The 26,933-nt window shown below is 37.9% G+C and overlaps 2 protein-coding genes across 2 annotated transcripts in view; both read right to left on the reverse strand.

Moving 5' to 3' along the window:
* Positions 1–2,712: 2,712 nt before the first annotated feature.
* SLC35A3 (solute carrier family 35 member A3) lies at positions 2,713–22,507 on the reverse strand. Its single transcript, XM_058030466.1, has 8 exons — positions 22,428–22,507; positions 12,483–12,687; positions 11,489–11,643; positions 11,265–11,387; positions 9,971–10,142; positions 7,820–7,938; positions 7,179–7,312; positions 2,713–5,079 (listed from the first exon to the last, which is right to left on the reverse strand). The coding sequence occupies exons 2-8, from the start codon at positions 12,667–12,669 to the stop codon at positions 4,989–4,991; spliced, it is 981 nt and encodes a 326-aa protein (XP_057886449.1). The 5' UTR covers positions 12,670–12,687; positions 22,428–22,507; the 3' UTR covers positions 2,713–4,988.
* Positions 22,508–22,751: 244 nt separating this feature from the next.
* Positions 22,752–26,933, reverse strand: part of LOC131087041 (loricrin-like) — a 41,846-nt gene continuing 37,664 nt past the window's right edge. The window contains exons 57-61 of the mRNA XM_058030400.1: positions 26,664–26,702; positions 25,442–25,480; positions 24,866–24,904; positions 24,595–24,624; positions 22,752–24,220 (exon numbers count right to left, since the gene is read on the reverse strand). Of these exons, the coding sequence (XP_057886383.1) occupies positions 24,122–24,220; positions 24,595–24,624; positions 24,866–24,904; positions 25,442–25,480; positions 26,664–26,702 (246 nt within the window). The 3' untranslated portion in view covers positions 22,752–24,121. The remainder of the gene's footprint in view (positions 24,221–24,594; positions 24,625–24,865; positions 24,905–25,441; positions 25,481–26,663; positions 26,703–26,933) is intronic.

Here is a 26,933-nt window from a genome sequence, read left to right on the forward strand (position 1 = left end):
TCTCAAACAGTTTTTAATCATATTCCTAATAAAGCCAATGCTTAATTTCAACCACTTTATTACTATAGTGGCATTATCTACTCATATAGAAGAAAAAAAAATACAGTATTTTATCTTAATATGGATTAAAAGAAGGACTGTGTTAGGTCCTGTAAGATGCATTCCAGTGCTCAGCAGTGTTAGACCAAAAAAAATAACCATTTCCAAATTGCCTGGAAACACCATACATTAGAACTGTATTCAGTGTAATCAAACATGAATATCAACGTGTAAAAAAGTAAGACTACCTTAAAATTTTTGCTACAATGTTTGAATACTATATTTGGGCTCATATATTGACAACAAGGACAAAGTTTTAAAAAAATCTAAAAAAATCATGGCAGGAAATACAAACATATGCTTAGCATATAAGCAATTCTTACTGAGCTATAAATCACTAATGAAATTAATATTTCTAATTACAGTCAGAATGATGATGGGAGGTTGCAGACAAGTTAATGTGCCATGTCTACTCTTGGATGCAAATGTGCAGCAGACATTCAAGAGCAAGAAAAAGCACTGAATGGCAAGTCAGGACACTATTTCTTCTTCTAGAATGAGTTAGAAATTCAGCTGAGAAATACTTACAGAAACCTAAGAATTCAACTGAACAGAACTTTGGACAGTAACTGAAGCAGAAGATATAGTCTAATCAATTCCACATATTTCGTTGCATTTTGCCCCAAATTTTTCTTTATAGAATGTCTTAATTCTAGATACCTAAAAACATACAATGAGCTTACCTGGAAAGAACAGGACTCTTCCTCTGGAAATTAATCAGCATTAAAAATGAAAAGAACAATTAAAACAAAGGCAAGGAAACAATATTTGGACTTTCTTACAGTAATGCACCATCTTAGGTAATGACAAATTACACATATATGCTATAATACCATCTTATACATAACTGTTACCTTTCTAATACACAAAAAAACCCTTTTACTGGTTTTTAATAACTCATTCTCACAAACATAGAGAACACAGATTTCAGATATGAAAGGAATGCATAATCCTCCTCAACATAATATCCAGCAAGAAACATTGTCACCAGGAGGAAACAAGCAACAAATTCAAATTTGGAAAATGCCAATTGCTTAAATACAACAGAACATGCAGGGCTGATCAGGAAATACATTCAAATATGAAAGTTACTGACAACAAAAACCAAAAACCAACAAAATGCAATGTTTCATTTATCAATTAAAAAAATTAACAAAGTCTATTACAGTATTTTGAATTACAGCCACAAAAATAAGTTAAAAACACATACAAAAGAATTATGTACTACTAAGAGCCTGTGAGAGGCCTGTATGCACATGAAACATAAGCAAAATGAGATTGTTTTGGCTTTTTGAGGAAAAATAACATAATAGTTACTAAAACATTGTAGTAAATAACCAAAGGTGTTACACTATAGAAGTTTAATCTAGAACATTAATCTACCCTTTACTGAAACAAATAGAAAGGGAGGTTTTCTTAAAGTTTATCTAAAACAATGAAGTTGAATAAAACTATACAATTACCTGAACTCTTTGAGAATTATCTGAATTCTTTGAGAATACATTTTTGGGCACTTGTGGATTGCTTAGAAATATAATATTGAAAGAAAAGTTTATCTTACTTTATTACACTCAATTTTTTTCACCATTGAACCGATATCTTTTGCTTTGAATATAGTCCTAAGTTTATTGTTATTTGACCATTTACCATGTATCCCAGAGATTCTCAAATAAAACTACCAAATATCCAAGCATTCAATAAATACTAGTACACCCAACATATAAGTCCAGAAAGAAAAATCACATAATTCAAGTTATTGCAAATAAATAGCTAGCTATAACTTCTATAACTTTATAAATATTTAAACAAAATTCTGCTAAGTATAGGTTAGCCTCCTAAATATACAACTAAACTAACAAAACCATTGTCTAAAAGTCAGAAAATAGTTCAGAAAGACAAGTTTATTTTTGGGAAGTTAGACTCCTACACCATTTGCTTTTAGGGCAAACTCAAAGTACATTATCCACTACCTCCCAAAACTCTGTGCTAGCTATTACTCTTTGGTTAGTTAATGAGTTATAGACTTAAAGCTACTTAAAAAAAATAAAAATCCAAATCCAGAAGTATCTCAGTGAGAAAATGTGCACATGCTCCCCAATGCAAAGGTCACAGAAATCAGTAAGCCCTCCTGAAATCCTTTCTGTTCTCACAAAGCAAGTGCTGCCTCCCCTTGCCCAGAGCCACACCTCAGAGAAGAGCCTTTCCTCTCTGTGAGGAAACACAGCTAAAAATGCAAAATCACTTTTCAGCAACAAGTCTGTGAGGAGATCTATCCTTCTGCTGGAAAACAGAATTGGGCTGTCAAGTGAAAGCATGGAAGTCATTGATTTACAGGCAGGAGCGACTGTTCCTTTACAGAAAGGAGCTACTGTTCCTTAGTACAGCAGGCAGTTTTCCAAAGCTGCATGGCATTCTATTCCAAAGCAAAAAGGGAAAAGGAAAGACCAGGACACATGCCTGGTCCTTCCTTTAAACATCATGGCAAATATTGACAGGTGTACCAGAAATATTAAAACCAGGCTACATGTCACAGAGCTCCTGCCACGGGGTAATTATTTGGCTTTTTTGGTCCCTTCCAGTACAACTGGCTTAAAGTGTTCTCAACCTGCTTTTTATGTTTTTTGGAGACTTTTTAAAAGAAAGTTACCAATTATATCACTTGAACACTCCCACTACTGTGATTCAAGAAATCAAAAGTATTCCTGTGTAGGGCCAAACTCCAGTTGAGAGATTGCCACCAACACCTCCCACCTCATTTCAGAGCTGTGCAGGTCCCATTCTGTGCTTGGCACTGCCGTGAGCTGCTGCTCTATGCACACACCTTACCTCAGGGTGCACTGCAGGGGGACATGGCTAAATGTGACTTTTCAAAGATTGTGCCACATTGAATGTTACGTGTAAAAGATTTAATATTAACACAGAATGCCCATTTAGATAGCTTTGATTGCCAAGTAGCAAAGCTACTGCAATTACAACATGCTGGGACAGATTCAAAGTTCACAAAGCTTAACAAGCTCTAGGCAGAGCTCTGATATTTCTTTAATGTCTTGCTCTGATAAGACAAACAAACAAAATGTTGATAAAACACGTAATTGCTAACAGAAGAAAGAAACCATTTTTACTTGATTGACATCAGTGGAATTCTTCCTTTCTCATTTACAATACTTCACTGAGACATCTCAGAGCACTCCTACAGAATCTCCTGGTCAATCAGATGAGGTACTTCGGTAAACATTTTAAAACACCTTTCTATTACACATTTTCTTTAGTACAAGACAGATGTGAGAAAGAGAATGGAGGGAGTGGTGGCAGGGAAGAAAGGAATAAAGACATTTTTACCACTTGCCATTCTACTGGTAAGGGACTCCCAAAATGCTTTTATATAAATGCACCATCACAGGTGTCACATGAGTCATTCGACATTAACATCCATTGTGAACCTGAAAACCAATGATTTTTAAGACAGTTTTTTTTTGTTTATTAGTTGCAGATTTTTTTAGTGTTTCTGACTATATGCAAGTGTTCATAACAGTCTAATTAATATAATTGCAGCAAAGTTTCTTTGTGTAGGTTTTTTTTTTTTTTGCTTTAAACAGAATAACAGCATGCTTTTATATTTACCTATTGCACAATTAATTGCTTTTTAATTATACTTCCTATTACAGTAATTCCACTATTAGAACAAATAGGTCCAGAGAACCCATTTTAATCTGTTGGCTCAATGACTCTCAGAACAAAATAATAATAATTTAAAAAACCCCACCAAGACTCCAATTAAACCATTACATAGAAATATACAGAAAAAGCCTGGAAGAGTTCATGAGTAAACAACACTTGTTTAAAAAACACCTCTGTAATAAAGTACAGTACAGTATACAGATGCCATACCATAATATCTCCAGATGGAGCTGTTACAGACAATGATAATGCCTTTAAAATGCTTATTATGAGCTCTTTGTCTTTTGAAATCATGGTTTAAAAAAAATCTTCAGAGGCGATTTAAAGCACAAAAACTACTTTTAAGATTCTACCAAAAAGTTGATTTATAATCAGTAAAAAAAAAAAAAAGAATGAACATCACATCTGAGCAAGCAGCCATCACATCCCTACTGCTGCTCCCAGGTTAGCACAGTAACCTCCAGCCTGTGTTCCCAGAGTTATTCCATCTGCTCCAACACTACAGGCTGATGAAGGCTGGAGTATTCCTCCCTTTGTATTTCAGTGAGAATGTTAACATTCCTACAACAGTTTTATAGAAGCAACAGAATTAAAATACTATCATTTAATAACAGATTTCTGTTATTAAATCAGCCTTCTAAAAATATAAAAATATTTGATATTGTGAAAGTGTCTTTCAATCATACTTCAATTTTCAGTTTTAATACGGAGTACCTAATTAGAACCATCACTTTAGAACTATGACTTTCTGCTCATTTCACGTAAATAGACAAACAGTTAAAAACATATTTACTAAGATTAAATAGAATTGAATAGCAAAAACATACAATCTGACAATGTTGTCGTGTGCTCTTTTAAAGAGTGCATAGGACATATTTCTGCAGCAGTCAATACAGTAATTCTTGTGATGCAATCTCAGTCAAAGGTGTAAACATTCCTAATTGTAGTTTCTTGGAAACTTTTGGTTCTTTCAAGTTTTTATTAGCAAGTTGCACTGGGCATTCCCCTGACATTTCCCCCCCCATCAGTTGCAGACAGCATCACCCTCCACCTGTAACCCCTCTGGCTGTTCAGAACTACTCTTCAGCATTTCTTCAATAGATGCAGGGCAGTCATCCTTCCCTGGCAGTGCACAGTGACACTTCCCACATGCCAGTGCTAGCAAGGCCCCCAGTGCATGATCTCGAGAAGCAGGTTGATGAGGAAGTCTGCTATGCCTTAATGGGATTTCCTGCAGGTTTGGGATCATAACCATATAGAAAAGTAGCTGCTATTACAAGGATGGCTCCGAGGAAAAAGACACTGAATAGAACAGGGATGAAAAAAAAAAGTTTGTTTTAGTTGATGCAAATTTATTTATGCAATACAATCAAAAGAAAGAAAATTTTTCCATGAGGAAAACAGAAAGATAAATTATATTTGTCCAATTGATAAAGACCAAAATAATTTGTATGCATTTCTTTTAGGGGGATGCACAAAGTTTTTGAGGTAAGAAACTTGTAACTGCAAATTCATGTATCATTATACTAACATATTCTGAAAATTAAAACTACACTTTCATGGAATTTCCAAAAGCAATCAGATCAATCCTTTTTCCCTTAAACTTTTACCTAAAGATTTATGCAAAATGGAATCAGGGGCTGAAGAAAAGCAGTTTCTGGGGTTACCCACCCATTCATATACTACATACATCATGTTGTTTGAGCTGTGTTTGCTTTGAAGTCCAAAGCTTATGTCAAAATAAATTACTGCTGCCCAAGAACCAGTTGGCAAGTCAGTATAATTTAATTTTTGTCAGATACAGAAAGATCTGTCTTATGAAAACACAATAAAGGCATCTTTTCTATTGTGACATTTTGGTCTTTCAAGTTTTTTTGATAGTTAAAGTCTGATACCAAATAACCAAAGCTAGGAGACAATCAGTACATATTTTAGAAAAGAATCTCCTCACGGACATGACATCATCAACAATTTCATCTTCTGAAGCAAATGCTAAAAAAACTGTGGCATATGATATGATAATCCTTCAGAGAATACATTTAACCTGTTTTGAGACATGGCCCCTTGCAATACATTCAAGCATTTAAGTACTTTACATCGATTACCCCATCAAAACTGTTGATGTGACAGAAACAATTGCACAGTTTCAGTTCAAATGCATTGTTAGCATAAACAAGGTACTAAAGATTAAGTTTGATTAACTCAAGTTAGTCAAGTTTTATTAAATAGGATCACCTCAAGTTCTACCTACTGCTACTTGGCTGTATTTAATTTTCAACATGTTTGCAGAAGCTGTTAAGTTACTTATTAATTTTCCATTTGAGTACACAGAAATTTTTAAAGCACTTTCCACATTTGTTTTAATGGGACAAATATAATCTACTTATAATTTAAGTTCAATGTCCTCCACTTTTTAAGACTAAACAGCTATTCAATTTCCTTTTTTGAATGCTTAAGTCCTGATAATACAGAATCACAGAATGGGTAAGGATAAAAGGGAACACAGTATTGCAAATATATATTTTTTAGATAAAAAGATGTTTCTTTGTACCAGATACAAAAGTCATAAATATTATTCAAAATATTCTGGTGTTATGAGTACATGTAACATATGCAAGGAGTGTTGGTCAGTCATAAGTAAAATCCTATTCCTACACCTGGAAGTGGGATTATTAATTCTACACTCCATATAGGAACATGCACTGCCAAGACAAGCAGTGTTCTCAACCTACCCATGTACAAAGCCTGTGGCACACAGAGCCACCAGTGTCTGATCCCCAAAGCATCAGGACAGTGTACAGGGCCTAGAAGAATGGAGCAAGGACTTCCTTTTCTTTCTTGGCTGTTCTCACTACAAGATGTGGCATTGCCTTTAGAAACGGCTTTGCCTTTGGGCTTCTGCTTGCCCTTGGGCAACTCAGTGCTGCAGCGTCACTTCCATGGGTGCGTGACGGCAGTCACCTGTGTTAGAGCCTGTGCTGCGGGCGATGAAAGGCAGCACAGAGGCGATGCCCCTGGTCCCGGGCCGCAGCGCGGGACACGGAGCAGCCGCAGCCCCTGGTCCCGGCCCCGCAGCGCGGGACACGGAGCAGTCCCGGGTCCCGGAGCAGCCGCAGCCCGGGCCAGGGGCGCGGTGCCCGCAGGGGGCGCGCCCGGCCCGAAGAGCGGCCCCGGGCAGCGGCAGCAGCCGCAGGGAGCCCCGAGGCAGCGGCTGCTCACCCGTCTGAGAAGCTCACTGTTAGCTACGGGATGAGGCTAAACCTTGATGCGCAAGACATTCCGAAGTGCGGCTTGGATGGGATTTCTCTTTTATTTATTTTCGCAGTTATATCTGGTAAGCAGTAAATTTTCAACTATTTTTTTTTTTTTTTTTTTTAGTAAACATGGAAAATAATTCCTACCTTGTAGGGACAAAATCTTGCAGCCAGAAATAGGAGATCAATGTTGACAGTATAATGGAGAGAGAAGTTGCAAATCCCTTTAAAATGTTGTCGGCATATTTTATAACAGCAGCAATCACCAACCCTCCAAGTGCCTGGAAAAACAGCAAGGTTTGGATTCACAAACTGATAATTTGACTGAGAGCATCTGTTTTGACACCATGCACCTACTTTAGGAAAAGCTTTTGTCTGTGTTGAGGAGCAATACATTTATTTTATATTAGGAATATATACAGTTGACAATAAATATTGGAGGAGTAGTTCTTTCCCCATTAAAGAAATTGTTGATCACATTACCACCATTAAATGAGTGGAAATGCTTGTACTGTACATTTTTAGTCACATGGGGAAGGGCATATAGAGAGATAAATTTAAACATCACAAAATAAATAATGCTTACGTGCTTTTAATTTGCACAATACTTAATCACATACTTGCTACATACTTCCAGATTTTCATTCAGAGTATGATAATAATGATAAATCAGACTTTCAACTGTAGAATTCTCAGCACCTTCAAGGATACCCATTAGTTTCCACAGTTATTTATAAAAGAGTAAATCCCTGAGTGCCTTCACAGAAACATGGAACACGAGGTCTCACCTGTAGAACAACCACCACCCAAGTAAGTTTATTGTATCCTTGAAAAAATCCATTCTTTGACAGTTGTTCTCCATCATAAATGTAAACACCCATCAGTCCAAATATGCTACCAAAAAACCCTGAAAGTACAAGATTGGTTTAAAAGCTTCAGGTGAAAAACATGCAAACAGGTTCCTTGTCCTTAAAGGCTGCTCATGCATTTCCGATTTTAAAATTGGACCGTCACTTGCAATACCATCACATCCAAATGCAATCAGCTTGCTGTTCTCTTTTAAAAGCTATTCTCCACATCTGAAACAAGTTTTGATTGTTTCCATAAAGATATCCTTATATACTTATCTTCCATTGCTTTCTACTGGAATGGAGAGATTTTTGTTTATGGCATATAGCAAAATTCACTTAAATGCAATTTCAGTTTTCCTGAAACTAGTAATGACTGAAGGCTGAAGTCACCCTGTATAACCTGGAGAGAAAAACAGGGAAAACTCTCAGTGGAATAGAAGGTCTCTGGCACAGCAGGAGCAGCAATTAGCAGTTTGCCAATTCAGACAAGGATCGTTGAAATGGGATTCTCCTGAGCCAGTCTCAAACACAATGAATTTTTACTAGTAGAGACATAATGTCAAAAGCTGAATCTGAGGTGAGACTGTGGAGTTTTTAATTTGGTGAGTCCATTGTTCTTCTATCAAATGGGAAGCTTTTCCTAATTCCTCAAGCATGTCAGCAGCTGCTCTGTGATTATGTCTGCTATAGTCCTGAGCATGAAAGGGGCAACACTTTTTTCTATTCCTTCTCTGAGAAAAGGTTATTTTCATCATATTTCTCAGCATCTGAAAAAGCCAGAATTGTTTTGAACAAAATAACAACTTCTGTTTGACAAGAAATAATTCTTTTTGTAGGCAAAACTAAAAACATAGTTATCATTCAGATTAAACCATTTACTTGTCATTTCCAATTAATCTGTTAAGATAAAGAAGTACAATAAACTATTCATACATCCTTATTATAGTATTGGTGTGCATTAAAAACTGATTTTTAAAACAATTCTAATTTATTTTCCCATTATTTTCTACAGTTTTAATAATTCTCTATGGATAGGAAAATGAAAACCTGGTTGGACATGCAGGTTTTTTGCTTGTGTTTTAAGAAAAGCTCTACTTCAGAGCTCTTCCTTATGAATGTCTGGCTAACACTTATGATCATATAAAAATGTTTGAATGTATTCAAAATTAACTTCTGCTTTTTTAACTGAAACCATTTATAATCAAAATACAGTAGTAAGAAAGTAAAGGAAAAAAAAAAATGATGGCTTATTGACCAACTAACTAATTAAAAAAGAAGCCACACCATCTCCTGTTCTTATAGTACTGTGCTACATTCTACCACTCTCCACACAGCTCTGATCCACCAAATCATCTCATGACTTAACTTTACACTGTGGATTTGATTCCTAGTCCATCCTAAGGCACTGGGAAGGTGAAATTCTGCTCAGTGCACTCATTCAAATGTGCCATAAATAGATTTTGCCTACAAAAGGTAGGTGAAGACTAGAGTGGTTAATGTATGTTAATATAGGTGATGTGAATATAATGTGATGCACGCTGATAGGTGCACTGTAGGTACAGCTGTACAAAGAGTTAAGATGAACTGGTATTTTCCATATGCCTCTCCTCAATGATTATGCACACAAAAGAAAATTACCTTTGGTACTGAAATAACAGTAAATAATTACCTCCACTTTGTTCACAAACAAAGCAGATTTTATAGCTTGCACTTTTAATACAAAAAGCTGCCTACCCAGACACGAGAGGAAAAAATACATTAATCTTAAAACATCTCAAAACACTAACTTGGAAATGTATTTCGTTTTAATATTCCTACATTCTCTAAAAAATAGTAAAAAAAATTCAATTAACAGTTTCTGCACAAATGTACAGTTATTATATTAACAAAGTAAATCAAGAACTAGACTGAAATCAGAAAGAAATGCCTATAATTGCCTCTAGCAGAGTTTGAATTTTGATTTTAAAATAACTTAGATGTAGCACACTAAAATGTTGGTGGTATTTTTTATTTATACATTTATTTTGCACAATTGTCTTAATGCTTCAGAATGCAGTATCTCTAACAGATGATTAAAATTAAACTTACCAAGCTGAATGTTTCTGATCCACACAGACTGCTTAGTTTCTTTTAAAATTTTCTCAAAATAAACTCCAGCAAATCCACTAGAAAAGCACGCTATGAGAACTGCAATCAGGCCTACAAACTGTGATCCTGCTGAGTGCTCCTTAGCAGGTGTTGCTTGAGAGTCTGAAGGCCACTGGATTTAAAAATAAATACATAAAACTCACTGATGAAATCAAGTCATGAGTATCTACAAAATGCAAATTTGTTTTCCACAGACAGTAACAGTTACTAAATAAGACAATCACATACTTGAAAAATTTTGTATTTTGCACTACAAATACCTTTAAAGGACTGCAAAGCTGTAATTATTTTCCTATGTATTTGTAAGGAGTAAAATTGTGCCTGAACTGGGAGAATACTCATCAATTTAAACAGCTGCAGGATTTATATTTTATAAGCAAGAACTGTTTGTGAATCCCAGTATGACTTATCATGGTCATTCTCTGCCACCAACTTGTGCCACTCAACAGTTGTTCACCTTACAAATATAAGCACAGTTAGGAAATTACTTACACCAGTTGTCTTTAAGATAGGATGAATTGTGTTTTTCATGTGCCCCTCTTTGGTGATTGTGCAGACCAGTTAAATCTTGCAATGTGTCTAAGGCTATCTGAATAAAATGCAATGCCATGGACAAAAACTTTCTGAGGAGTCTGTTAAATACTGTCAGAGTATTTTGTTCTCATTTTTCATTACTGCACTTAATCACTGTATCTTTTTCCAAATTCTTAAATTTTAAAATAAAATATTTCCAGGTATACTAAAATCTGCTAAAAATTCTTAGAATTTTTATCCTCTTATCCTACGAACCTGCCCTCTGAAAACTATCAACTCTGATACCTGCACTATTGAGAACTGGGGCCAATTTAGCTTTTTAAAATAAGTCTAAAGTAAATTTGCCATGCTGAATCCATATGACAAAGTGAACACAGCCTGCACTGGTAGACATGATCTCTGAATTCCTAATGCCTGAAGAAACGTGCTAATAAAATTGCTATCATTATTACTTGCAGGTTGCTCCAGAGGCCCTGTCACATTCTATAGTAGAGCACTGGGTTGCAAAAGAGGTGTTATCTTCTGCCTTTGAACCACTTCTGGTGTCCTCCAGACCTGGCCAGCTGTGATTCGTAGCTCCTGACTATACTCTGGGGCTCGTGTGCAGCTGGTAGAATCAGAAAGCTGGATAATCAGTATAGAAATTCATGCTTCTTGAATAAACACATTAAAACTCCACAAATCACCTGCAAATATTTACCTGCACAAATGCCACTCCTGTCATCAATATTACGAGTGACAGCCACTGGTATACACCCAGTTTCTTGCTCAACATGGACACAGAAAACAATGCTGTGGTGAGAATTTTCAGTTGATATGTAACCTAGAAGAACCAGAACAGTTACTGCTACTGTGCCACAATTCATGGGTTTTCTTGTTTCTTCTTTTTTTTTAAACTTACAGAGAAATCCAAATATGCAATACCTGGTATGTGGCTGCATCTAGGTTTGACAATGCTACATATAGCAAGTTGTTCTGAAGAGTGTAAATTCCTGAAGGAATAGCAAGTTTAAGGGTTTCCATGGGTTTGTTAAGGATTTCATCATGTAGCACTCTGTTCAGAGTCCGTAAATTGCATTCTACCCAAAGAAACAGTAAAAGAAATAGACATTCACTAAAAGGAAAGGAGTGGAAAAAAGAGAAACAGCAATGTTCTGTTCTTAAACTGTTGCCTCTTTTTATAGCTATCACTACACCAAGACCTGAAAATATCATCTATGTTTGTTTCACTTTCATAGGCTTTGTATATTTCCTTATGGAAATATGGCTGCAAGTGTCTTCCTGCAGCCTGGAATATCAGAATGAGAACAATAATACTTTGAGTTAAACTTATTGAAATTCTATCAATAAGATAATACATCAAAGAGTACCACCTAAAAAGTGCACACTTAGAATCCTACAGAGTCATCAATATTTATGAACAGGCAATGACATTTTTAAGCTGTTGAAAATCAAACAGAAACCAGATAAATTCAGTTTTAAATATACAAAATAAAAACTAGAGTAAATGTGAATATAGTTTTCTTTTTTTAGGCTTAAACTATGATTCTTCCTGTAACAATGAAATTGCTTCTTCCCTTCTGCATCTGCTGTTTATCACTGGTTTCTAAATTATCATTCATCCTTTGGACACACTTAAAGCTTTTCATTTTTTCCTACTTCTACATACAGATTTCTTAAAATGCCTGAGAAAACACCAACTTTGAGATGTTAACATAAAATTCATTCCTGCCCTCCTCAGTATCCATTCTCTCAAGCAAATATGCAGTATGATTATTGTCTTTCCAAGACTATTTCTTACACAAGGAGAAGGGAAATGCTTTGTTGTATGCCTGTACTCACATGGCTGCTTTGCAGTTGCCACTACAATACAGCATATTGATTAGGAAAATTACTTGGTGCAAAATTTGACACATACTGCTGTCTTTGTAGACTAATAGAACACAGGCCAAAATCTTCAGAAGTTCAGCAATAACTACTGCAGTAGAGGATAAGTAACGCGGTCCTTCTTCTTTCAGCGTCCGAGAATAGCGCATGGTCAGCACTAAACTTGTGGTCTGAAAAACCAGGATGCCCAAGGAAAGGTACTTTAAATTGGCAGACATTTCTTGACCTTTTCCTTTCTGAAACAGAAAAAAAGAAACAAACCCAAAGGTAATATTGCAGATATTGGGAATCACTGGTTTGTTTATGTAGGTGAAGGCTCAGAAGGTGTTTTCAGGGTGATGGTGTTTTCTGCTGGGGTACAGCAGAATGCCCTGTGCTCCTGCTGCAGTGAGCTGTTCCCACACTGAAGAGATTTTCCCACTCTTCCAGCTCTCCCAAGGCTGTCAGGTTGCAGCCTCTGCCTTGCCAGGTGGCACCGGGCCTGCAAAAGAAGGGTGAGGGTTGGGCTGCTTTAAATGAGAATGAGAGGTATGCCTGGCAGTGAAGGGAGAGTTGTGGGAAAGCAGAGTTGGAGAGGAAGACATGGGATGGAGAAGCTTTAGGGGAGGCAGCACTAAACCTGTCCTGCTGATCATCCTGCCCAGAAAAAAATTCATTGAATATAGATGACTAGGTCACTGTAACTGCTTTCTCAGGCTGCGCTGACTACCACAAACTTCATGTTGGTACAGCTGTACCATCCTCATCTCTACCAGGAACTTTCACCATGTTGATGCAGTTTTCTTTGCAATGTGTCACCAGTTTAAAGGATTAACTTATTGCAGAAGACTAATAGAGACAGTATTTTTCATTTTGCAACCACAATATATGACAAGGTGATTTAAAAAAAGCTTGCTGCTACTCAGACTATGACATGATTTTTGCTATGCTTCATATAAAGAAATTTCATACACAGAAACTAATGCTTTCTATAAAAGATTATCTTCTACTCCCTTCATTGCCCATTTACTCAAAAACAGAGCCATTTTTAATAATGTCAAATTAAATCAAATCAAATCAATAACTAGAAGTTTACAACTATGTTTACAAGCAAAAGAAGAGTAACAAGCCAAGATAATGTATGTGGTTCTCAATTTCAGAAGTCAAGACGCAGCCCAGCTGCTGGGTGCATGCGGCAGAGCTGTCCTCGTGTTTTACACCTGCAGGCACACAACTTCTGACTCATTAACTACACAGCTTTGTCCACACTGCTCAAGGATGTGCTGGTACCTCTAAGTATTTATGGCTAGAACTGAAGCAGTTTCTTGCTAACTGCATTTCTCTAGCTCAAGATGCATTTCATTGCTGGTTTTGTAGACATTTGGAGAGCTAAACTCTTCAAATATTTCTGATTTGTCCTTACCTTGTCTCTAAGCATTTACAGATTTTCTCCAGTCAAATATTCAAAGTTAAATTATTACCTGTACAACGCTGACACTTAAAAGACATTGCAGTAACCTGCAAACAGGAGTGAATTATCAACAGCCACAAAGATATGAAGTACACATTTGTATCCTATGCAATAAACTTATTTGTCTTAAAAAATCATGCCTTTGTAAAAATATTTGTAAAAGCATACTGGCAAATAAGGAGGAAAAAGATGCCAGGATGCTGAAACAAAGGAAGAAACACACAAGGTTTCATTAAGGAATCTTAATAAGAGATACTTTTACATGAACTATAATCTCATTTAACTTCTGAAGAAACAAATACTAAAGATGCAACGGCACTGGAGCAGTATGAATCAAACAGAAATATAAACTATGAAGGAGAAGAAAGCTGCAGACAATACTCAAGATTTACTGTTTTCCACTGGTTCTGGTGAAATAATCCATTACATGAGGGTGTTAACTGTGGAATTAGGCATCCTAAACAACAAAACTGAGATGATCTGTTAGTTGAAGAACAACGACCCTGATGCGTAAATTTGCTACAGCTGAGAACAAGTAGGAGAAAAAGAGCAGTTCCTGCAAAGTGATGAAGGAGTGACATGCACATTCAGAGACCATGCTTTCTGGAGAAGTACCAGCAACACAGACAGAGGGAAAAGGAGGTAAAGAAAAAAAAAAACCTACTGAGAGAAAATACAGACCTGAATGTCACTAAAAGGCTTGCCTATGATACGAGAGAAAACTGACATTTATGTGAGCCAACTTGAACAAACAATTTCTTTCACTGTTCCCATCTACCTAATTTTTTAGTATTCAGACTTGAAAAACTGGAAATAGAGCAATATATTGTTAAGACAAAAATTTCATGAAAGCACACATACAGATAAGTCCTTAGAACTTTAAACTGTGGGTTTTTAAACTTGTTTTTGGTTGGTTTTGTTTGTTTGTTTTTAGTTTTCAAAATGCTTCTAAACACACATATCCCTCCTGACTCAAACCCAAATTTCTGCATTCTGTCAGCTTGTGAAATGACAAAGGGGTTTACAAATGTTAAAAATCATCAGATATCAATTCTGGAACCTTCAAAACAGACAGTAATATTAAAAATAATGTTCACATTAATTTCTTTGTAAAATACTACCACCTATTTATGAAGCAGCTTAAAATGTAATTTTAAAAGTAAATCACAAATATGCTAATGAGCAAGTAGCAGAGCATTCAGCATGAAAACACACCAAGAAGCACAAGCACAACACTTTGATAAGCCCATAAACAAAGCCATAAGAATCCATACCACATCATTATATTTAACTTCTGTCTTCTCTTCCTTGGAAGTCATGATAGAAAAAGGGAACTTTCCCCAATGAATCTCAAAAAGGCACCAGCCACAGGAAATACTTCCTGCTAACGCAAAGAAATCACTAATGCATCTCAGAGTTCCAAAAGTGCACATAGAAGGGAACCTAAGTGTCCAGCATGAGATAGCTGAAATAAGGGTACTTTTAAAAAGTTGTCCTGTCAGTGGTGAACAGGACAGGCTTGTAGACAGCAAGTGTGTGAAGTTTCATGCTGTACTTACAAGCTGGTTCACCGAGCAGGAACTAGAGTTCTGAAACGTACACATGCCAATAATATAATCACTCCTAAGCACACAGAACACCTCACCAGCTCTCCTGGTCCCTTCTCTTTAAAAAGAGAAGCTTATTAGCTCACAGACCTCTCCTGCAAACTGAACAATCCACAAAAGGAGCAAGATATTGAACTTTAAAGAGTTGGGCTGTCTTCAACTGCAGTCTCATAGCACCTTTAGATTTACAGGTGACTATCAGAGGTGTAAGAGCCCATTTGTAGCCATGAGCTCCTGCTACCCTCACAGCAGCAGCCCTCACAGAACAAATGAACTTTTGCCTTCAGTAACAGCCCACACCTGGATTGTCTTAAACCAACAATCATATCGACGTTCCCACTGCATTTCCTGTACAGAGTTCCAGCTCAGGTTCCTCACTGGGCTCTGGATGCATTGCTCGGTACTCTGCAGGATAAATCTGTTTAAAAACTCAGATTTAGGTTTGCTTATTCAAAGACTGGAAGTTGAGTGGTGAAATGAACTCTGCCTTCTGAACTGTACCTTACACTGGGGTGTGCTAAGGACCTGCACTCCCCTGACTATAATACTAAACAACTCATCTCAGGGACTGGGCTCGGTACCTTCTCCTCTGTTAGTCCATGGTAAAAACATCAGTTCCCTCTGCGTCATTCCTCAGGTGTGCCAGGGACACACCCTGCAGCCACAAGGAAGGCAGCCCACACGGGAGCCAGTCCACAGGGAGCCAAGGTGGCATTTGCAGCCATGCAACATTTGGATTCAGTACCCACAGCTGCATAAAATTTGGATACTATGTGAAGAGTTGTTCTCCTTGAAAGGAAAAAGGAGAAGGATGTTGGAAAGGCTCTCAGAACACAAACCAAAGCCAAGCAATCTATACAGGAAGTAATACTTTCAGCTCAAAGTACCATACTGCCCCAAGTCTGAAGAATAACTTGTCTGAAGAATAACTCTTCAAAAGAAGCAGATTTTTTGAAGAGGAAAATCACATATTTCCAGCTCATAATAATAATTCAAAACTGAATACATTTCTGACTTACAGATTTTCATCTCCCTTTGTAATATCTCCAACCCAGGCTAAAACTTAATATTTTATGTTTTATTTTTAGTTCATCCCTACACTTTCCCTACTCAAATACTGGTAAATTCTAATATTTGCAGATGAAATTAGGCCCTAATCAATTTGACTTAATGAACAGCACACCAAAACTCCTTGATACTAATCAGTGTTTACTACAGAGCAGTAAGATTATGGGACTTTTCTTAACCTTAAGATTTTGTCTTTTAAAGATCTGATGGTATAAACTACTGAAGTTTTCAGCTGTAGAAATATCTACTGTGGCAAAATCCTGTGCAAAATTAAGGATTAGTCTATGAACTGATTCTATTCTTAACTTTGTAGAAGGACTCAGAATTACAGGGAGTATCAGAGAAATTTATAGGAAAAACTCCAAGCACCCAACATTATCTGAAGAAGTAGATGAAAGTCAAGAAAAAAATTAACAGTAAATTCCAGCAAGTCTCACAACAAAAAAGTAAGTTAAATTCACCAAAAGATTTGACAAAAATAACCTCTATTGGCAACTATTTCTTTACTCCTCCATACTCCATCACAAGAAAAGTTTAATTTAAAAAAAGAAAAATATACTAACTAGTATCATGCTCCAAATCTTCACAGTGATGTCATTACATGAATTAAATTCCTTCCAGCCTAGCTGTGAAATGTTTTTACTGCAGACAGTTTTTTAGAGTAAAAAAGCCAAGTTACAGGAATTATTTTTCTCAGGTCTTATTCCATTTTATGAGTAATCAGTTTAACATTGCACAACCAACAAAAGACATTTGTGTATCAGTTAATACGCAAAGCCCAACACAGAAGTAGACAACCAGCCTCTCAAAACTGCCAAAGGCAAAGTTTAAATTTTCTGTGCTACTACACCAAATTTTCCATATGGGTTCTGCTGGAAAACAAACACTGATTGAATCTGCCTCTGTGTCATTCCAGTGGTACATGTATGGACACACTTCCTGAGCGTTTGAAGTTAGGATAAGAGAGTAAAGAAACAGGATGGTGTTCTCATATTTCTCCAGTGAAATATGAACCTAGTGCTGACGCCACATCTATACAAATACAATAAGCTGTCAACAAAGGAGAAGCCCAACTGGAAGAGGGAACTCACAGAACCTGAAAAAAACTATCTTTATAAAACTTCTTTCTATGCTTTACTTACTTTCTACACGCATTGCCCTCTTCCCTGTGCTGGATAACACACAACTGACATGTCATTTTGTGCAACACAACTACATTCCTCAGAGAAACTTCTACTCCACAAATATTCTTTTTTTTTTTTTAGTGAATATAGCTTTGTATTTATCAGAAGTGGTGTAAAATACAACATATACTTTAAGTATAGAAATAAATGGAAGAAAGGAACCTCATGAAATGCAGTAAGGCCAAGAGCAATGGCCTGGGTGTGGGCTGGGCTAATTGAGGAACAGGCTGCCCAGAGAACTGGAGAAACTCCATTACTCCATAAGTGTTCAAGGCCAGGCTGGATGGGCTTTGAGCCACGTGGTCCATGGAAGGTGTCCCTGCTCAGGGCAGGGAGTCAAAAACAGATGACCTTAAAGTTCTCTTCCAACCCAAACCATTCTGTGATTTTATGACAAATATTCCACATGCACAGACCTCTCCAAATCTAGTTAAGTGCTGCTGAACTGCATTCTGAAGTAGATTTACAGACACACAGATAATTTAACTGCCATATTTGGACTGCTAAAATTTGACAATACATTTCTTTCTCCCCTCACCACCACAAGATGAAATCTGTCATGTCACTGTAATTATAGTAATGCATGTCCTAAATATTTTGTATACCTCACTTTAAAATGTCACTACTACGTTTTCCATTTTCCTCATACTGTGAACAAGTTTCTTATTTGTTCCCTCCCATAAGCTATCTAAAATTGTCAGCTGTTCCTCCCCAAATACCTGGCACTTTGCACTAAATCACTGCAAATAACTTCATCATTTTAAAACTTACCTTACTCTTTCTTTTGTTTTCCAGTTTGTTACTCATTTTTCTTGCTGGAGACATAAAGTGCACTAAGTACACTATGAAACAAAACAAAACTGTGCTTCTCTTGGAGTTTGTACAATTCTTCAGAAGTGTGGCAAAAAGCAAATCCTCTAGCAAAGTCTGTTCCTCACTCTTCAAGCAGAAACTGAGGAACAAAGTTTTTTTTTCATATGAAAGTTTCCTTCAGGCAGTATTTCCAATTTCTCAATTTACATTAAAAAAATCTTTACTGAAAAGAAGTGAAAACAGAACTGCATTCAAATGGTATTTTTGATCACAAGGTGATCAAGTAGAGCACAGTAGATCACTGCAGGACCTTGTTCCTGCAACGTCACCTTGCTCCCTGGGCACAAGCGTATCTCATGTGCTGGCGTTGGCTGGGGTAGAGTTCACTTTCTCCACAGTAGCTGGCAGGGAGATGTGCTTGGGATTTGTGCTGAAAAGTGCTGACAACACAGGGACGTTTTCACTGTTGTTGAGCAGGAATTACACTTTTCTGCCTCCCAGCCCACCAGTGAGGAGGCTGGGAATGCACAAGAAGTTGGGAGGAGCACAGCCAGGAAAGCTGACCTCAAGAGACCACAGGGACATATCCCAGACCATATGGAGTCATGCTCAGTACATAAAGCTGGGAGAAGAAAGGAGGGACAAGGTTCAAAATCTGCTGTTTGTCTTCCCATGTCACTGCTCCACATGCTGGAGCCCTGCTTCCCTGGAGATGGCTGAACACCTGCTTTCCCATGGAATGTGGTAAAAGAATTCTTTGGTTTGCTTTACCTACTAAACTGCCTATGTCTCAACTCACAGGTTTTCTCGCTTTTACCTTCCTGATTGTCTGCCCCATCCCACCAGGGGCAGTGAGCAAGTGTCTGTGTGGTGCTTAGCTGCCAGCTGGGGTCAAACCACAACTCTTGGCCATTTTAAAACCATGCAGATTGTTTTCAAAACTGGCAAGTGCACCTAGGTTCAGAGCAGTTACACATTAAATGATATGTTAAAGATCAACCAATGATTTCTTCTCAACTTTGCTCCAAAACCTTGGCTTCTGCCAAAGATAGTGGAGGATGTATCAGTAATTCACTGGCCATATATATCACTCAACCAGGAAATTCCACCACTGCCAAGTTTAACAAAGGGAATGCAATTCCATATTAACTATTAACTAAAGTCTCAATTTAGAGAAAGCTATAAATTCCTGGGGACTCAGGCAAGGTTTTCTTACATGACAGAAAACTGAGCAGAAAGGGAACCTGGGTGAGTTGTTTTATGAGCTCCCAAAGGTTTTCCATTTGTTTGTTTCTTTTGTGGGGGAAAAAAATAGCATTCTAATCTATGTATCAGGCAGGAGGAGTAAAGCATTGTGAATCTTAAAATGTGGGATCTGTGGCTACGTGCTCTTTAAGCCCACCACCCTTATCATTAACACCAGACCTAAGAATCCAGAGATTATATTTTTTTGGCTGATGAAAATTTGGTTTGATGAATATTATACAAATCACATATTGAGAATAAATATTCTGCATTCTGGAAATTCAGGCCCTCATTAAGCTAAATGTTAACACCAGCATTTTTTTATAAGATGAAGACTTCAACGCTGCCCAGTAGTGTAATAGTTTTATATTGACATAACAGTCATTAAACCAAACTCTGACTGCCAGCACAGAAATTTGATACAAGCTGCCTGAACTGCATCTCGTTTTCACACAGTGCATACACTGTGCTCATTATATAGATCACAGCACAGATAGATCCCAGCAGCCACATTCAGCCTCTGCAAGCAAGGAGCCATTCAGGTCTCAGTTTCAGTTCAGACACCCACCCCTCCTCAAGCACACAGGAGTGCAATGCCATGAACCAAGGGACTGCTGGAATGCAGCTCCTGCAGATGTATCAAGCCAGGGAAGGAGCTTGATTAAAGGTGCTGAAAGACTGAACATTGAATCTAGCTGGGGCTTACACTTCTGCTATTTGTGAATTACAAATCAAGTCTGGGTGCTCAAGGCAACACAGTGTGTCAAACACCTCAGTCAAGGTGACCTACTTGGAGTAGAATAACACAAACTAGATCCTCCAGGGAAAATCAATCTGTAGGCATTGCAGCATGCTAGTGATTACAAATAAAATGAGACAACTGAACTGCACTGAAGAGATATAAACGTAAGACAAGATTCAGAAATCCAGTGGCAAAATCCTGAACTCCTAACCATCTGACATTATCATGCCAGATCCTGAGAAGCAGAGATGTTAAGAATCTCTCCTCCCCTCCTGAGACACCCTCCATTGATGTGATCCAGCTGTGCAGCCTCCTGAGCTCCAGCAAAGGCACACAGCCTGCACAGGAGCTTCAATACGGTGGGAACCGAAGTAACCAGTGAAGAACAAGCCCAGGTAGCGAGCGGTTCAAGAACAGTCTGGGAGGAACTGTTTCTAGCAAGCCTGTCCCAAAAATAAGTATGTGTTGTGCTCCCTGAACACTGCCAAATCCAGAACTGGTTTAAGGGGACACGTGACTTGAATTCCACAGGTAATTGGCACAGATGATCCCCGCCTTTTACTCCTTGTTGCAAACAATAGCATCACCTGAATAAGTAATTAGGCTCTGTAGGCAGCCTGGGGATTGTTGGAGGCAGAGTTACTCCGAACAATACATCGCTCTAAAGAAAGCAAATTTCTACTTACTAGAAACAGTCTTTTTGCTACACATACTACTCCTACCAACCAGAACATCATGCATCCCGAACCAATGGATACTTATTGCTCAGAACTGTGATTTTCAACCACAAGTTCTTCTCACAATGCCTAACAATGTACAAGGGAATAATGAACTACAGCTTCCAAAGGGAGAGATTATTGTCAATCTCTTTCTCCACAACTGTCACCTCCCTCAAACTCACCCTGCAGCCTGTAGCTCAACTCAGTGAACACACTGGTAAGTCAAGTGCAGTGCCTATGGAAAGAAGTAACCCCACAGATTTCAAGAAAAGCAGTCCATCACCTAATGTTAATTCCAAGACCCACTTTGTCATTCTGCACATGAGGTCTTTAAAAAGCAAAGGTTGTCTTAGATACCAATTCTCCTGTGTAGAGACCCAATGAAAAATAAAACTTCCCACTGTGGTGCTCATTCAGATTTACAAAGGTTTGTTGCATACCTTCTTTATGTCCCAAATAACACACTCCTCTTTGCTCAAAGCTATGTCAGTCTTCTTCACCCAATCATCACCTTAAAATATTTTATCTGGAATCCAAGTCTTCCTTCCTCTGGTTTAAAACACAGTTTATAGTATTTAATAAAACGAAACAACTTTGGGTACCTTCTGATATTTATCTTTTATCTTTCAGTTTATTCCATAATATGCATTATTACATTTGTTATCTCTCTATCCTCTGAGTTTCGCTTAATCCATAAGTGTTGAACCTTTAGAGCCTTTCTCATTTCAAAAACTTGGTATAAAATTATGATAACCATGCAAGTACTTGTAAAATGTGCGTTTCTGTGAACTTTACATGCAGCACCACATCACGCACAGTGAGCATCTCCTCAGCAGAGCACCAGCAAGGCAGTCACAACCTCAGCAGCACTGACACAGCTCTGGGCAGACCCTGCCCCTTCCCAACTTCACACACGGCCGCTTCCCCACAGCAACTTCAACATCACCCTCTTCTCCCTCTTGCCCAAACCGCTCCATTTCCAGCCATTTCTCTCGGTGTCCCTTCAATCCCACGCTTTCTCTCCCCAGCCCTGCTCCCCGCCCCATCCACTAACCCCAAAGGTTCCCCCCCCGGCCTCCCTCAGGCTCCCCCTCACGGCCAGCCCCGCACCGCTCCGCGGGGGCGGCCCGGCCGGGCTCCGCTCCCACCTGCGCGCCTGCCAGGCGGCCCCGCTCGCCGCTCACCGCCGGCCCAGCTCGGCTCGCTCCGGCTCCCGGTGCTTCCGGGAGCGGCGGTCCCGTCCCGCAAAGGCTCCGGCTGCAGCCGAGCCCCGCCCGCTCGGTTCCCAGGGCCGCGGCTGCAGCGAGAGCCGGGAGCGGCCGGGCGGGCGCGGGGCCGGGGCCCGGCCGTGTGAGGGCAGCGGAGCGGGGCACGGGCGGCTCCCGGAGGCCGCGGTCCCCAGAGAGCAGCGGCACGGGCCGGGATCCGCCCCAACCGTGAGCGGGGCGCTTCGGCAGCCACTGACACCAGCGTTTTGTATGAAACCCATCACAAATTTATTAGAGAATGGTAGGGCTGGTTCGAATTAAGGTACGGGCCTCTCAAACAGAACATTACTGTGTTGTCCAAGAAACAAATTGTCCACCGAATTTTCAAGATTGTAAACAGGCATAACTTTGTGCGTCAATTGCAGGTTGATTTACCGATGGCTGGCAAAGGTTAGTGCTGCACATCAAACAGGGTGAAATCCTGGCCCCGCGGAAGCTGGTAGGAGAACTTGGATCGAAACCTCTTTCCACCAATTACAATTGTAAACCGTGACAGAAAAGCACACTACTAACAATGGACATTTTAATAGCAGGCACATGTTCAATAGATAGCACATTCGTTAGAAGTATGCTTTAGGTGAATGCGCTTCGTTAACACCAAACAGAAGGTGGCTCTGAGAGCTCCAGAAGAGTTTGCTGCAAGGTGAGGAACTGCTGCTGAACTCAAAAACGGGCCCTGGTGTTTCAGCAAGCACAGTGATGGACCTGTTTGTAGATGCACTCACGAAATTAACCTTTCAGATACATAAGGCATCACAGGTTAAACTAAATACTTGAGAAAGGGAGCCAAGATGGTATTAGTTTTATGAATTTAATTAGTTCTCTACTCCTTCAAAGAAAAAGGCTTTATTTTTCCGCAGATTTTAGTTCATCAGCCTGATCTGGAGTACATATGCCTCATATGCTTCTTTACAGAACTCTAGGTATGTGCAGTTGGTTTGAATGGAGTACATGATGTCTTTGATCTGTTTCATTTTTCTAATGAATAAACTTTTATTAACAAAAAAAAAATCAGTCCTGTGAAGTTTTTTTTTTTTTTGCTTTGCAATCTCCATATTGAATTTGCATTTGATTACAAAATACTAAAACCAATAATCTGATACTACTTCAGTATCTTTTCTTCTGTCCCATGGAGAACTGCTTAAGAAGTATACATTAGCCTTACCTTATGCCATGATTAACAGGCACAGTGCTCAGTTTGCATATACAACAATTTATTTCACCTTGTCCACTTTGGCTAATAAACAAATATTTCCCTAAGTATTCATTTGTCACACCAATCATTTCATGTAGGTGTTCATAGCATTCCCTATTGGAAATAAAAACATATCCTATAGGTAGGGTACCATATGCTCTCTTAAAATGATGCCTAAAACACTGACACAACTAATGAGAACTACTAATGACTAAAACCAGAGGCAAACTAATGAGGGACATGACATACCAGCTAGACATGCAACATAACAGCCAAGTAGCATCTGCCAATTTGACTTAATGGTATTTTTTTATACATTAAGTAATTAATAATACAGATTATAATCAGTGTTTAGGATGTCAAGTAACACCATAGAAGTTCATATAGACCATTTTGATGCAGCAGCAGAGAGAGCAAAGGCACTCAAAACACTGAATAACATCAGGAGTTGGGGAGTTGAGTGTTTCCCAGCAGAGCTCTATAAAAACAAAAAAAAAAAAGAGAGAAATTTGATAAACCCATTCCTAAATAGTTCTCTTTATTGTTATTATAAAAGCATGGACATTTTTAGAGAAATCTTTTTCTATTAGCCCTGTGTATTACATGGACACTTCTGATGTCAAAAGATCAAGTGCCACATTTCTATCAACACCTATTTTTCAGTGATAGGGTCAAAAGTATAAAGCACCTATGTGGTCCCACTTTTCTTCATTTTTGTTAAGACTATTTAATTTATTATGTTGCACATATGGTCTCCAACATTTATTCAGATGTAGGAAATTTGACAGCTTTCAGTTTTCTGTGACATTTATAGGAAGAGACCAGTAGAAACTACAGAGGAAAAGTTCTTACCACTTGACTGCCGCCTGAGTAAGGTGATTGCTGAAAACAAACAAACAAACAAATTTATAGGGATGTTCCCAGCCAATGGTTTCTAACACAGTTTTTTCCTGTGATCAACAAGATTTTAATAGCTTAACCCACAGCGTGGTTTTAAGTTGTTCTAGAGGAAGCTTGAACTAATATTAACAGAGAATGTTCTCTTCAGACCAAGTCATCCCAAAATTTCTCTACACACCACCCGGGTTCTTTGTTTACTGAGAAAAGATAAAAGTATTCTTACCGGTTTCCCAGAGTAAGTGCTTCCTGAGCCAGAGCCACCCTGTGAAATAATTATGAACCTTTTAATTTTGTTCTACAAGGCTGCAGTGGACTTTGTCCAAAGAGCACACAGCAGTCTTGAAAATGCCCTGGACATAAGAGGGTCTGATAGTGATTTTGGTTTTACCATTTTCACTGCACTTTTCCCCCCTATTTGAATTGAATGGTCTCAAACAAGCACAGCTATGTCCTTTTTATTGCAGGAAGAGTTTCAGAGGAATGGGTCAAAGCAATGTGTCTTGTCCAAACTACAGAGTTGGAAACTGAAACAATTGCCCTGATATTTAAATGTATCATTCTTATCAGAATGACCCAACCACGTTCCTATGAATAAAAAACTTTGCTGTGGGAGGAATAAATGCTGCCTCATCCTAAGGTTCAAGCTTGAGCAAAATATTCCAATTTTCATTGATCATTTTTCTCATACATTTACTATTGTAACATAATTTAAAATTTTACCCTCGTTGTTACCTATCTTAAAACCCAATATCCCCATTTCTAATTTGGTTGCAGAATACTGAAAGAAGAATATCCTTACTGGCTTTCCTTGCTGACTGCCTCCTGATGAAGAGGAACCCTGAAAAAAGATAACTGTTTTTGCCTCTAAGTCTATTTGTGCTTAAATACTCTTGCTATCTGTAATTGAAGACCAGAGAAGAATGAACACTGTTTTGTATCCAGTTATCCAAAAATCCCAGGCAAAATCTAATCTGAAATAGATATATTTAACATTTTCTGTGATGTGTGTTCTTTCAAATGTTGTATTGGAAAATTTTATGCAAAATTCTCAAGAAAAAAGAACTGGTTTATAGTTGTGTGTAATATATGGAATAGAAAAAACAATAAGGTCCAATTAAACCATAATTCTCCTGGTATCAGTCTATGGTTACATTTGGGTAAAAAAAAGACAGCACCAACAGAAAAAAAGTAAAATTATAGGAGGCCTTTACTATATAGCCCCTACTTAAAGGAAACTAATAAGAAAGGTAGTTGAAAATAAAAGTAGGTACAGAAAAATTAGATGTTCTGAAAGCATCTTATTCAGTTTTTTTATGAAGTGGCTCTGCTTATTTGAATGGCATTACCAACAGGAAATTTTACAATCATTAAGTCTTTAAGAAATGCCATCAAATACATACATACGAAAATGTCTCCCCTTTAGGATCCATGTATTAGAAAATGTAACATTTATGATCACTTTTTAATAACAAATACATCTTTTCTATAAGATAAGCTAAAACATTTGTATGAACTACCATTGAATGGCAGGAGTGAGGTCCAAATTACACAGTAAAAAGAGTAGTCTGAAATGGTAGAAGTTGAAAATATGCATAGTTAAATGGCAACTATTATTTCCTTTGAAAAGAGAAAGTGTTTTCTTCAAAGCACAACAGAAATACTTAAGATAAATGCATACAAAATCAATGGAAAACTGAGCTCTGAGCACAAAGTGTATTATTATTATGAATTTAAACAGAAATAGCTGTTCAGAAGTTCCTTACACACACACACACACACAAAAATCCAGTGGTTTCCTTCTGTGATTACTAGTTCAGATACACAGTAAAGTGCTGTCTCAAAACTGTGTGAAAATAAATATTGTGTTTGCATTTGTTGAGAGTATCCCAGATAAGTAAATCATGTGCCACTCTTTGCATATTAAAGTAATTCTCTGTCTAGTCCATAACTAACTTGATACCTTTTTTTTTCAGCAGGTGTATAAGAAAAGTGAAAGATAAATTTGAATGCTTTGTACTTACTGGTTTACCATGTTGTTTGCCTCCAGAAGGATATGAGCCCTGTAACAAGTAAATCAAACTTATATTAATTAATGTAAAATCATTTATCACTGTCTTGAGACAATTTCTGTAGTACTTAGGACAAGCTTATTTGGGTGTTCTTTGAACAAAAAAATGTAAATGGGATGCTTAAAATTTGCACTCTGTACTACATACCATAAGAATCAAGAAAGCAGTGTTATAAAATAGAGCCTGGCAACTATAGTATGTTCAAGGAATATTTTACACAGA

The sequence above is a fragment of the Melospiza georgiana genome, chromosome 9 (assembly GCF_028018845.1).
Source record: "Melospiza georgiana isolate bMelGeo1 chromosome 9, bMelGeo1.pri, whole genome shotgun sequence".
Lineage (NCBI taxonomy): Eukaryota > Metazoa > Chordata > Aves > Passeriformes > Passerellidae > Melospiza > Melospiza georgiana.